Source organism: Chiroxiphia lanceolata, chromosome 5 (genome assembly GCF_009829145.1).
Source record: "Chiroxiphia lanceolata isolate bChiLan1 chromosome 5, bChiLan1.pri, whole genome shotgun sequence".
Taxonomy (NCBI): domain Eukaryota; kingdom Metazoa; phylum Chordata; class Aves; order Passeriformes; family Pipridae; genus Chiroxiphia; species Chiroxiphia lanceolata.
In genome coordinates this window covers 22,682,026-22,696,287 of record NC_045641.1, presented here as the reverse complement: position 1 = coordinate 22,696,287, position 14,262 = coordinate 22,682,026, and the positions used below count along the sequence as shown (strand labels likewise).

Below are 14,262 nucleotides of genomic sequence, written 5' to 3'. Positions count from 1 at the left end.
ACACAGCCCTTCCTTGGTGCCCCAACTTTTCTAGACAAGTGTGTAGGTAATAATCATTATAGCTAACAGCTACAAAGAAAGGGAAATGATGACTGACCTTGAGCATTTTTAGTGGGAAGAACAACAATATTTGCCTGGAGAATAGCGACAGCAGTGACCCTGATGTAAAATGAAGTAAATAACTGTGCCAGCAGATTAGGATTCAAAATCAATGTGAAGAAGTAACCAGCAGCAGCAGATGAAAGGGATAATGATTGAACAAAATTTTTGACAGCAATATTTGATTGGGCTCTTTAATGCTCAAACAAGAAGACTACTGACGTAATCCACCATGGAAAAGTAAATTGCGGGGTTTAGGAAGATCCTCTGAAGATCCCAGATGAACAGCTGCTAGCCCCAACATTATCAGTGAGACGATCAAAAATGGTGACTACTTCTAGTCATGGCTTGAGACAGGTATAAGGCAGCACAACATCCCTGATGTGTGTAGAGTGAAGTATGCAACTGAACCAGGTCATGTGCAAGTTGCATCTGTTGCGTATTATTCATTACCAATGCTGTTCAAATCACCCTGCCTCCACGGCTGCCTTTTGACAAATCTGCTGAAGAACGCAGGCAGCACAGTGTCACCCTGCATCATGCTGAATACTGCAACTGGCTGAATGCCTACCAGCAGCAGGAAACTGAAACTATGACAGTGGGATGAATCTAAACAACGATGTGCCACCATTACCAAAGCATTTCAGAGGTGTTTGGTGAGTCCAAATGAATAGGGCAGGGGGTGGGGACTCAAAGGAGAGCATCATGCTTTAGCACTGACAAACATTTCTCTTTCCCTCCCAGCTCCTCTCCACTCTACCTTATTCAAGTCAAGCCAGTCTTCCTGCTCTCTTCTGTCATATTAGCCAATTTCCCTTATTCATGTATTTGCAGCCCTACTTTGAAGTTTTCTCATCTCAGTCCCAGTCTCCAAGCACAACAGCACCAGTTCCCCTGTTGACTCCATGACTGGTTTCCTCATAGCTCCTGGTCACCAGTCACTGGTCTCCATCCAGCAAGTCTCATTGTTACAGTCCTGACCATTTGCATCTAAGTTTCCCAAAAGCAAACTGAGGGATGAGCTTGATACCTGGGAAATTTCAGCCCAATGAATTAACAATTCACCAAAACTGAAATAAGTTTGGTTGTTTTTTCAGAGAAAGGATCATATATAGGAAATTTTGGCAATTACTGCCTATATTCAATGAGCAGAATACTAACGAGAGGAGACAATAGAAATCTAAATAGTATGGACAGTACATTGATTCTTTGTGATTGTTTTATAACAAGATACGCCCTTGCTTACTGTCAGCAACACTACCTGTTTTTGCAGTGGGGCTGAGGAATAGTGGCGGCAATCGATTAAAGGAGATATCTTTATGAATAATCTATTCCACATAGCTTCAGTGTTAGACAGAAAAACATCCTTAGACTGGTAGTTGTACGTAAATTCCTTTCAAGAGAAAGACCATACAGAGAAAGGAAAGGGGAGACTATGTGGCAAGTACCATCACATTCAGGTATATAATTAATCCTATTTTAATGGAAAAATGTTTCTCCTAAATATCTTTTTTTTTTTAAGAAGTGCTATAAATTGTAACACTCAAAACCCGTATCTAAATGAGACTCTACTTTCAGTTCTGCATTTCAGACTTAGCTCATCATATGTCTTTACATATCACTGAACATCCAAAATGGATGTTATTCCTGACTAGTTTAAACTTTATGTATAAAATGAGGATATAACACAATGCCATACCTAAGAATTATTTTAGACTCTGATAATGCTTTACAAACTTTACAGGTTTAGATACATATGGTTAAAACACAGGCACAGTGAGGAAAAATAATAAAACATGGACAGACGGGAAATGGACACTTACCCACAGTGCTTCATGTGAGGTGGTTTATCCATTCTCACTGCCAGTTTAATTTTCAAATCATTATCCTGACTGTTTTTGGGGACTATCATTTTATGCAGATCAGGTGCCTTTGGGCTATTGGATGTTGGATATAATACTACCTGCAAGTCATAAAGAAAAACTTCAATGAGTTGATAAAAAAATCAACTGTTAGTCTTTAATGGAAACTTCTAAGCAGTGAAGATTTTTGCTGCATTTCCTCCAATACAAAAGATGACTAAAAAAGATTTCATAAATCTGATAAACCAGTTGACTCGATCTTATTGTAACAGACAAATTTCCAAAATTAACTGCTTCCTTTTCTTACAAATTGGAGTTTCCATATCATGAGTTAAGAAAATTTCCTCCTGTTAATACATTCTGAATTAACAGTTTTAAATGAAAAGGAACAGTTGGCATTTCAGAATGATCATGTACAATTAAATAATAACCTTAACTTTTACATTATTCAGTGCTCTACTGGAAAAACCCTGTTGAAACAATTTGCTGTAGCATTATGCAACGGATCAGGCCTCCAGTAATGACATTATTTGAGAGAAGATAACCAAAATATACTCTTCATCTACATTTTTTGATCAATGGCATTAGTAAAAGTCAACTTTAGTAAAAATTGCAGAAATTGGAGATGAATTCTAAAGCACCTTTGCAGCAAATGGAATATAATAAATGTAAGATACTATGTCCAGTTCACATGTGATATGACACAAACCTTTTGTTTAATCTACAGTGGTAGATATAAAAAAATACACTGAATTGTAAACATTTAATTTTTAAAACATTTATACAAATCTCTTGAAAATTTTGCTAACAATTAATTTTAGATCATTTTTAGTCACAAGCCGTTAAATATTTATTTACTACCATTTATAGCCAGTACAATTAAATATTATTGCTTCACCAAATCCTTACCCACAGTAACATGTTCAGCAGTTCAATGCTGCTGAAACATAATTTCCTTTCATTCTTATTATAAGCACTACTTTTGAATCAATTTAGACTTTAAAATATTCTAAAGACACTACTTGGGAGACTTTCATAACATTCAGTGAGTTCTGAATTACCATTAACATGGAGCAGTGTTTCAAAAGCAACAACATTCTAAAAAGCAGCGTTCTTCACATCCTTTATTTCTTGAAAACTAAAATTAATCATTATGTTAACCATCAAGTTAATTTCTTACACATAGTACTGGGAGCTTGTGTCACATATTTAAAAGACAATATAGTCTCCTCTGTGTTATTATGAAGGTTAAATCAAGGATTTGAGCAAAAATCTCCAAGCAAGTATAAATCTAATTGATGTTATTAAGCCAAAGATATTACAATAGTGTCATTCAGATCTAATCATCTGAAAGATGATGTAAGTGGAAGGCCTTCAGCTTCTCATCTCAGTATTCTGCAGAAACATATTCCTGCATCCCACTATTACAGGAGCTCCAGTCAAGCAGAGAAATATGAGGCATCACCCCTAATCAAGTATGCAACCTTTTTAACACCAGTGTAAAAAATAACCTGTCAGATCTATTGAGTACATTCAGTACCTTTTAGAGAGATAGCAGAAGAATCAGTGTATTCTGATTTTAACAAACCAGCAGGCTACTTCTTTTATTTTTTGAAACACACAGAACTTATTCTTTTTTTCTGATTTTCATTCTGAGTAAAAGCCATCCCTTAAAAGACATTTAAAAGCATTATGAGTATAGCAACCTTTGCATTCTGAGGTATCAAACAGAAAACTATTTTTAGTTTGTTTATCTCTTTAAATGCAAGATTATATAAACAGAATTATTACTCATTCTTTGCATTTAATCACTTGACATTCACATAGGACTGTAGGTGATGTTAAGAATTTTTCCTTTTCTACAGGCTGTAGTTCTTGTTGTCTGTCCTGTAACAGCTTATTACAGCTCATGTGTCACAAGTGACATCTTTCTCCTGTCAACTTCTTGACTTTTTAGAATGCTGATGAAAATACAAGCAGACAAGAGTATAATTAATTCATAACTTCGGTACTGGGAATTTTTTTCTGAATTTTTAAAGAAATATTATGGAGTTTCAATTTCAAAGCTCTCACAATGAATAAGTATCTGTCAGACCATTTAAGTATGCACTGTGTTGCTTTTGTATTACACTTTGTCATGCCTTCCAGCTGACAGAACTTTTTAATCAAACTTTTTGTTTCATGCAAACACACGTACACACATTCACACAAAGCATTTGACAGGCATTAATCAGCTTCACAATAACCTTCACACTAGTATTGCCCTTAAGTGCAGCGACAACCACATTGTACCACACCATCAGGTGGCACAAAATTTAAGCTCCCACCACACTGAAACCAAAACACTCAGCAATTGTTCCTTGTTAAGAAAAGTAAAAAGTCGCTGAAATTTCTATTAAAAGCACTATCTCCACTATGGCACACTGCAATGTGATGTCATTGTCATTGTCCATAGAGAAACTTTCTAGGCTATTTTGTCTCAGATTTCCTTTTGGCACTGCTTAAGGGATTTTAATCTTCTGGTTGTTTTATAATATACTTCAAAAAAATGAAATGGTATCAGCTCATATGTCTTATCTGACAGATATAAAACTCAACTACAGGATACTCTCACTGTGTCTAAAACTTCTAAAAATTTCATAAAATTACTACTATATCATATATTTCTGAAATTTTATTTTATTTTATTTTATTTTGATTTATCTTATTTTATTGTTCATATATCTGTGGATTTCACCATAGGAGGTTATTCAGCAGCAGCACAGAGAACTGTGAGTTTCTAGTCTGGGATTGTGCTTACTGTAAGTAAACTAACAGGTAATCTACATTAAAAAGTATCATGGCTGGGCTTCGCGAACGAAGATTAAGGAAGGCTCTATCCACATTTGTTACAGGCACGCTGGCAGCTAATGAGGCCAATACAAGATAGACATATCCGGTTGCAAAAGGCACAGCAGAAAGATTCCTTAGGTGGTATATTCAGCAAGACACGATTCTTTCTGCATTGTCTTTTCTCCTTGAGAGTGATCCTGCGTGCTTTCTCAAAAGCATCAGCAGCGTTATAGATGGTGTGTCTCCAGACCTCCCGACTGGAGGCCAGAGTAGACCAGTTATGTTGATCAATATGGCCAAGGTTGAGATGTTGTTTCAGGGAGTCCTTGTATCTCCTCTTCAGGGCTCCTCTCTTGTGGCAGCCAGTGGCAAGTTCACCACAGAGTAAGATCTTAGGGAGGCGGTGGTCCTTCGTCCTTCAGATGTGTCCTGCCCATCGCAGCTGTGTTCTCAGCAACATGGCCTCAATACTTGTGACTGCTGCTTGTTCTAGAACAGATGCATTGGTCACATAATCTGACCAGTGGATGTTTAGGATTGTACGAAGGCAGCGCTGATGGAAGTGTTCTAGGAGTCACAGGTGGTGGCGGTAGATGACCCATGATTCGGAACCATATAAGAGAGTAGACAGCACTATGGCTTTGTAAACACTGATCTTTGTACTTTTCTTCAAGTGTTTATTACGCCATACTCTTTTAGGGAGTTGCCCGAAAGCACTCTATGCCTTTGCTAACCTGTTGTCTATCTCTCTGTCACTCTTACTGTCCGAGGAGATGAGGTTACCTAGGTAATTAAACTGCTGGACTGATTTGAGCTCTGATTGGCCAATGGTGATGTGAGGATGATGGGGGACTTCCTGAGGTGCAGGTTGATGGAGAACTTCTGTCTTCTTTAAGCTGACTTCCAGACCAAAGAGCTCAGCAGCATCTGCAAAGCAGGTTGTTAAACGCTGCAGAGCTGCTTCTGTGTGGGCAACAAGGGCTGCATCATCAGCATAAAGCAACTCCTGGACAAGATGGTTTAAGGTCTTAGCATGGGCCTTCAGTCGCCTTAGGTTGAAAAGGCTTCCATCAGTATGGTATCGAATGTAGATACCATCCTGATCATCAAGGTCTGCTGTGGCCCTTTGGAGCATCATGCTGAAAAAGATTGTGAAAAGGGTAGGAGCGAGAACGCAGCCTTGTTTCACGCCATTTATTCTGAGCCCTTTATTAGAAAGGGCTCAGAAAGTGTGTTGCCATATCTGACTTGGCTGTGCTGATCCTCATGGAGTGAGATGATCATTTTAAGGAACTTGAGGCGACAACCTAAACATTCTAAAATCTGCCACAGACCTTTTCTGCTCACAGTATCGAAAGCCCTGGTGAGGTTGACAAAGGTTACATAAAGACCTTTTTTCTGTTCCCTACACTTCTCTTGCAGTTGTCTGAGAACAAATACCATGTCTGTGGTGCTCCTGTTGGCTCTGAATAATCACCAGAATGCTACACAGCAAACGTAACTGCTGTGCATTACATTACTTCATTTCATTTAAGGTAAATTAATAGTATCAGAACAGTGTGGGTTGAGATACTTCAGTAAATTCAATCATCTCATGATCATTAAAAATACTTGACCACGTGTTCCAATTACATCCATTATTACATTTCCTCAGACCACACTGTAACTGAAAAAGTGTCAAGTTCACTTTATGCTTCTCCTCATTTGGATGTAAAATAAACATAAAAATCCTAAATAGTATAGAGCAACACTTATATGGATTTGTGAAAAGTGATGTTCTCAAAACACTGTTTCTTAATCGTAAATGACTGAAAATGTTTCTCTCCTGGGCTTAAAAGATGACAGGTTGAAAGACATGAAGCTAATATCATTTGACAGCTTAACTAACCATCCTTTTTGTGATTCGGTAGTATATTTGGGTCCCCAGTTGGATCACAACAGAAGAAGTTAAATGAAGTATACCTGAGCCAAACAGTCAATCCAGACAAGCAACTATTAACTATCCTCTGTTTTGGGCCCACTGATCGGATCTTCTTTTAAAGGTATGAAAGAAAAGTTGAGTTGTCCAAAGTACTCTGAAATCTTCAACAAACCAAACAGAAAAATCTTGCCTTCACAGAGCAGATAACCTTACATCACATGGCCTTATTCATAAGCAGCTTTGTGAAGTCTGTTCAGAATAAACAATACACTCATGATCACATAAGAAACCCCACAACGAAGTAGAGAAAGCAAGCCCTCTAACTTCTGTGCTCTACCAGAGACACTTCTAACTCAATTTGTGATTATTTAAAGCTATGGAAAACAGCCAGTGCCTGACACATAAGATCATACACTTCCTCAACTGCATTTGTTGAAGCTTTCATCACATAATAGGACTAATTAATTCTATGTAAGGCTTTTTCTTTCATGTTTTAAAATGCAGCAATTTAAAAAGTTGCCAATGCAAGCAGAGAGAACAGGCAAAATTTATGCTATGAAATAAGTACCCTTCATCATTTGGCACTTGCAAATTTATGCTGCTGGTCATTCTCTGAGCAAGTATCATAGGAAAATCTTCTAGTTAAATATGCAGTGTTTCACTGATTTGAAAATAGTAGTATAGACCAAAAATTATTGAGCTGATTTGCGATATGAAATAAATGACTAAAGAGACGCTTTAGTGTTATGCTTTTTTGTGTAACTCTGACCCCAGCCTCCCTTATGGGACACTTACCTGGTTTTGGTAGAAATGTCTACTGACTCCTCTTAAGTCACCCTGTACCCTAACTTGAAAGCCTGGAGCTGTTCTGAATTCTGTCAGCCCCTTGCCCCAAGATTGGCTAACGTCAGAAAGCCAGAAGCTGCTGCCAGTGTGGCAAGAAGCGAAATTCCTTCAAATTTCCCAGCAGCAGCCTGCCAAGCACAGCATCTCATTTTCCTTGGGCATTAAGTCATGATGCACTGTTGCCAGGAGGATGTAGAAAAAGAAGCTCAAGAAGAGGCTCAAAATCAGAGGTAGAAAGGGGAAAATGAGATGTCTCTCTTGAGAGTAACTCTTTTAAAAAAGTTATCTCCTTTAAAGAATGGGTTAATAAGAGCTCAATCACCAAGGGAACTTATGAGTTTTCTATGCAAGCTCCATCATCTCACCTATTGATTAATCTCTTGCTTTTTGGCCGTGACTGTATTACAGCTGAAATGCTGAGACAGGGTTTTGAGTAACACATGGTTAAAAAGAAACAAAAAGCAAACAGAAAAACTGAACAGGTACATGGTGAGAGAGCTATCTAAAGTACTGTTGATGATGAAGAACTGAGAAGACTTCACAATTTATGCAAACAATGGACATCTGTTGATGGTGCCAGCCGAATACTTCCCCTAATAGCTCTTAGCAATTGATAAAAATTGTCTTTGAGTCCTTCCCAAAGAGCCTGTCCCCTATATCTAAGACAGAGCATGCCTGAATGAAAAATATCTCAAGCACTTCTGATGAGAGGCATTCTCAAAGATACTGAGAAACCCTCTGTTAGCATGGAAACAGTAACACTCAGCAAGACATAGCAGGGTGCTGACAGGCAGACTGCATAGGTGGCAAGAGAAAAAGAGGGAATGGAAGCAATCTGTTATCATTTTCAAAACTTAAAAATAATGACAGAAAAACCTGAGAAATCTCAGTCATTTCAATCCTCACAATCCCCAGGCTGGTAAGTTTTAAATTTACATAGTCACAGGATGAAATTGTCTCTGCTCAGAGGCTCTTTGAATGTGGTACATTCAGAAATCCGGAAAACATGCAAGTATAGGTACCTAGCCAGTACAGCTACTTAATAATGTCTTTAAATTAAACCAAGAGTAACAGCACTAAAGGAAAAAAACTCCTAGCTGCACAGCTAATTATTGCTGGCTGCAGCTGACTGTGACAAGCAGGCTGTGAGACAATAGTTCCTTTTTAATTGAATAGTCAGAGCGACAAGGCTGAAAATATTCTTATATTCAAAAAGTATCAGCAATCAAACACCACCTGCTGCTCTCACATTGTATCCACATGTGTGCTAAGCACGCACAATGGCTGTCACTTTGAATTACTAGGTTTGAACATCTTCATACACAAAGTACTGAACAAGAAAACGTGGTGTGAGATTTCTGAGTTTCAGAAACCACCAGGTTGCTTTTTCAGGAGTATTTACATCAAACTGAATGCTTCTTCACGCTTCCTCAGTTGTTGCACATATAAATGCAAACATCAATTCTGCCTTCTCTATGCACATACAAAAACTATTAAAGTGGCCAGATCAGTGTCAGTCACATAAAACCTGTACCACACACTTCAAAGATATCTGAACAAAGTAAGCTCTTAACATTTCCTCATTAGAATGAACTTAGCTTAAAAGATGCAGTCTGCCTCACTTTCTGGAAGCTAAAATCAGGGGTTCACTATATGTGGAGGTCTGGACAACCACTGGCAGAGACCACTCCAGAAGCTCATTTTCTTCAGAACTCAAATCCAAATGACATCCCTTCCCCTTCCGTGCAGCACATATCTCTGTTTTCAGCAGAAAACTGAGTTTGTTCAACTGTTCTCCAGTTTGTGTAGAACAGAGAAGAAAGGTTAAGATTTGTTTTTGTTTGAAAACGCTTAAAGTGGTCAGCAGGGAGCCAGGACAATACCCTGCAGCAAGCAAAATCTTCTCTTGGCATTCATGACTGGATTTATTGGTTCTTTTAGAGGAAAACAGACATGTTAGACTAGTGACACAGTAAGTATTACTTCCTGTCAGCTAACCCCATCTTAAATGCCTTGAAGGGAGATGTATAGACAACAGTCCTCTGTGGCTTGGTGCTTACCTGGTGACTTTTGCAGCAGAGGTTGAGCAGCCCTCAGTCTTCCAAATAGGGAAAAAGCTGTAAACACAGTCTGTCCTCTCTACTGAAAGCATGAGACTGCATCCCTTCTGCTCCACCATGAGCTAGTTACTTCTGGAAATCAGTAGTGTCTCCTCCTGAAACAGGGGACCTGCAGTGCTGGTATCAGGGTCTACCTCTTAAGTTCATAAGAGAGAGAGACTGCTATGCACTGATGGGGTCAATGGAAATATCTTCTCTACAGCTCTGGGGAAACTTTTGCTAGCTCCACATTTCACACCTTAGATCTCTTTTCCTAAAAAACTGATCCCTTGGTGGCAGAAGAAGCCTTTTGGTATTTGATAGAAGCTCAAAATTCAAATCATGTAGCTTGATGCTGCCATCTATTTCTAATGATAGATTAAACAGAACAAAACCTTCAGAATAACTGCAGGGTATTGGAAATGCAAGCTTCAATAATGTAGAAAAGTGGTTTCAGGTCAAAGTACACACTTTCAAGAAAGTACCTGACAGATAAGAATTAGTGTCCACAGTAAGCCTGCCTCAGAAGGGGCAGGTTTGAGTTGAATTTTTAAGTACAGGAAAAATACCAGTTGGAAGTATCTTCCAACCTTTTCAGAGCAAAAGAAACCTATCTGATCAGATGTACTCCTGCAAGTCACTGCAGTGTACTGACCAGGCATAAAATCTCCAAACTTTATAAGAATTAAGCTTATCCAGTGGGATCCTGCATCTTTTCAAAGGTTATTTGAATTTAAATCTCTCAGACCTGAAAACAAAGACATCGCCAACAAAAGACTTAAAAAACTAAAATGTGTACAATAAGAGTACATAGCACCTTCAAATTATTTTGTAAAAATTCTATCAAATATTCTCCCAATCTCCTCTGAACCTTAGCAATCACCACTCTCAAATACTCTGGTTAAACCAAAGAAGAAAGTTGGAAGACTCCTTCTTTTCCTGAGTTGAGTATCTATACCCATGAGCTGTAAGGCATCTGTCAGGAACCCCCAGTATTGTCAGACCTGGGAGGTGCAGAATGATAGACACCCAAATAGGCTAATGCACATCCAACATGCTCTTTTTCACGTTATTTTCCACTGTTAAGGACCTTGCACATAAGGTCATTGTGGGAGGTTTATCTTTTACTGACTTGTCTTTTACAGCAGGTATTTTTTTGACAAGGATGTGGGCTAGACATTTTTGGTAAATCAGGAGTGGATTATAAAGCGTAAAAGCTTATATATCCAAGCACCTCTTGGGTACTCCTGTTTGCTACTCCCAATTTCAGCACAAGCTTTAATGCAAGGGGGAGAAAAGGTGATGGCCTTTATGCTTTGTGACAAAGGGAAAAAAACAGCAAAAAGAAATTATTTTAATAGCCTAATTCTGGTAAAAACTGCCAAATCTCTGAGCATCTAACAAAAGCAAGCAGCCTCTCTGCCAAAAAACAACAAGAGAGTAAGAATCAGAAACAGAAAGAGAAGGTTGCTCTTCCCTACCTCATCTTTTATATATCTTGCTTTGTATCTGGGAAAGCTGGGTCAGACTCCAACAACAGGGCACTGAGCTCACTGCTCAGTTCCTTCTCAATTAACTAGTTTTATTTTCCCTCTTTCCCCTCACCCCTCCCAGCCAAGAAACCTTCTTTAAAGTGGTTTGACCAGATGACAAATACAGATGTGTCAGAAGGCAGCCAGGAGGGTGCAGGGAGAGGAAGCAGGGAAAAAATACAAACCAACCATCGGGGATTAAGGTAAGAGCTATATTCAATATTTTACATTTGAAATGTTTCCATTCTTTAAAATTAAATTTTAAATCTTTTTAACTTCCTGTCTTAGTAACTCAGACAGGCTACAGCGTAAGAAAGCAGACCAAGGCCAGTACCTGAACTTTGGCTATTTAAGGTTGCAGAGCCAGAGGATCCTGTTAACACCTGTGATCTTTAGCCTATTTATATGGATGATGTTTCTTCTCTGACTCCCTGGACAATGACTTTGCTAGCTACTGTTCACAACGGCCACATAGGCCCTTCTCCACTGCCCTTCACTTTGGCATTGACTTTTCTTTTGCTTCTTTGAAAGGACTGAGCAAGGAGGGACAGAGGTGAAACTTCTCTATGTTTAGCAGCACTGTGTAGTTCCTGTAAGTCCACTCTTTCAGTGTCTCTTCTGATTGTTCTGCATCCAGATACAGTGACCTTGGTCTGCTCAGGTACACCCCTGTGGCTCCCCTGTCCCTGTCACATCGCCTGCCTGGCTCCTGCCAGGGTGTTGCCTTCCCCACACAGATCTCACCTTCACCTCAGCCATCCTTGATCAAGTGACCTTAGAAGGACATGAGATGAGGCAAGAAGAATAATTCTGGGGATACAGTCCTGACCTTAACAAGTGACACAATGTCTGGGAGAATCTATCTTTGTGTAGCTACCAGTGCTTGGAAGACACAAAATGAGGAAGAACCCAGCTCTTTCCAAGAAGCTGTGCTTGCTTTAATGAGAAACATCCAGGACTCTGATTGTAGAACTAAGCATTAAAATGTGAGCTATCCTTCATGTGCTATATGTCAGAGGGGAAAACTTCAGCAGGAGAAAGAGGGAAGATTTGCAGACACTCTCTGCCTCATTCACACTACCCTATTCTTTCTATAATACATTGCACTCTCTAGCTCTTGATTTTGGCCTAAAAAGGACAAATGATCCTGTCAAGATAGGAAAAACATGAAAAGAGAAGAGAAGGTCATGGAATACAAGAATAGCTCTTATTTTAGTCCAACATACTATCTCCACAACTCCTCTCTCATTCTGCTTCATCCTTCTACCACTTAAGTCCTTCCTTTCCTTTCCCCAATTGTTTGCTGTATTTACTACATGCTAAATCTTATCTTTCTCCCTTTCACTCCTAATTTGAATAGCTAAAAGCATTGGTATGCCATGTAGAAATTAAAAAAATTTTAAACATGACAAAGAGAACCACCATGGATCCCCTATGTAAGTTTCTGAAAGGCAATCCAAGTCAACATATCATGTTTTGAACACTAGGAAAAGTCACCCTTAATAGAAAAAGCAGTGTTTGGTACAGTCACAGCAGAGAAGATTGGTACTGAATGGCTTATACTATTTTATGGCATGTTTTATTAATATTCACACTTCTACCCATCACTTCTCACATATTTCTTGTGTCTACACATAATACTCACTCTTCCCAGTTCTTTATCTTCAAGTGCCAGCACCCCAGTGCTTTCTGTAAAGAGTTTTACTTTGACAACAGGGCGAGGGTGAGTAGTGGTGAAATCCCCTTGGGTTCCCCATCTGCAATAAAGAAAACAACAGAATTTAACTGGGGCTGAGGAGAGGCTTGAGAGTGATAGGACTATGACCTTTTCTGCAGAATATTTATCAATGCACACCTAGAACTTAATTTTCGAGCTTTTAGAGGAAGAGGGTGGGAAAGAAAAGGGAGAGACATTTTTGAAAATCCAAAATCAAACATCTACATGGAAAAATTGGCTTTTCTGCATTACTTTTTAAATAAAAAATCAGTCCAAAAATTTTTAATGGCAAACCCCAAAGAACTGAAATGATATCCTTATAGGGACAAACAGAACCAAGCAAGAAAGCAAATAGAGATCTATTTTCTGTGAAACATACTATAGTCACTATCTTGTACATACCAGTCATATTAATTCAGCAAAGAATCATGTCTCAACTCACTACAGGTTGCAGTGAGTTGCAGAAATTAAGAGACTTAGGCAGAAAAAATCTTATATTTTATGAGATGTTACAACTTAGTATGAAAATGTAGGGAAAATATAAACAAAAATGAAAAAAAAAAAAGGAAAAAAAGTGTTATTTATCAGTGACTATAGCTCTGAAAGATAATTACCGCCACAAGGCTTCATGCTTTTAGAGAACAGTAATTAGGCAGACAGACTTCTAGTTGTTAATCTCTTATCTCTATTAAGACACTTGATTTGTCAGCCTTCCCTCCACTGTGTGCCAGTAGTACAAAAAAGGAAAGTTATACAAATCAAATTGCAACTTCCTTCAACAAGCTATTTCATTTTTCTAAACAACCACATGGAGTTCATTGCATTGATGATACTGATTTTGATTATGCTACTAGGCATAAACAAAATGCAAAAAGTAAGCACAACTCCAACTTCTCTTCATGTTTTTCCACTGTTTGAGATATTATAATTAGCAGAAACTAATAAAATGAAAAAAAAAAAGGTGACCCTAAGAGTATGCTCTATAAAAGTACGTATTATGCAAGCCAAAATCTTAGGCCTCATTTAGAAAAAGCAGTAATTTTACTTTACATTGAAGAATACACAATCTCTCCACTGTTGGACAGTGAACACACAGTAGCAATCTATTAGGCAAAAGAAAATCCTTCTATTAACATGAGTTACTGACTTCAAGACAAAGTCTAGAAAGTAATATGTAACTAAAACTAGAAAGCTTTAAGGAAGCAGCAGTTCTGTGTAAACCAGTCCTACAGGTGGCTGAACATGCAGACTACAAAAGTCAGGTTCACTGTAAATTAACTGAATCTTACGTTACATTCTGTCTTCTTTGCTTTGTCTGGATTAGATAGATGTTTCCTCTCTGTCTGTGGTGTGT

General features: G+C 38.4%; 1 protein-coding gene across 19 annotated transcripts in view; it reads right to left on the bottom strand.

Annotated features, from left to right (window-relative positions):
* CADPS2 (calcium dependent secretion activator 2) overlaps window positions 1-14,262 on the bottom strand; it is a 295,682-nt gene that overhangs the window by 135,973 nt on the left and 145,447 nt on the right. For all 19 annotated transcript variants that reach the window (XM_032687469.1, XM_032687472.1, XM_032687479.1 and 16 more), the window contains exons 7-8: window positions 12,837-12,948; window positions 1,923-2,062 (exon numbers count right to left, since the gene is read on the bottom strand). In XM_032687469.1, the coding sequence (XP_032543360.1) occupies window positions 1,923-2,062; window positions 12,837-12,948 (252 nt within the window). The remainder of the gene's footprint in view (window positions 1-1,922; window positions 2,063-12,836; window positions 12,949-14,262) is intronic.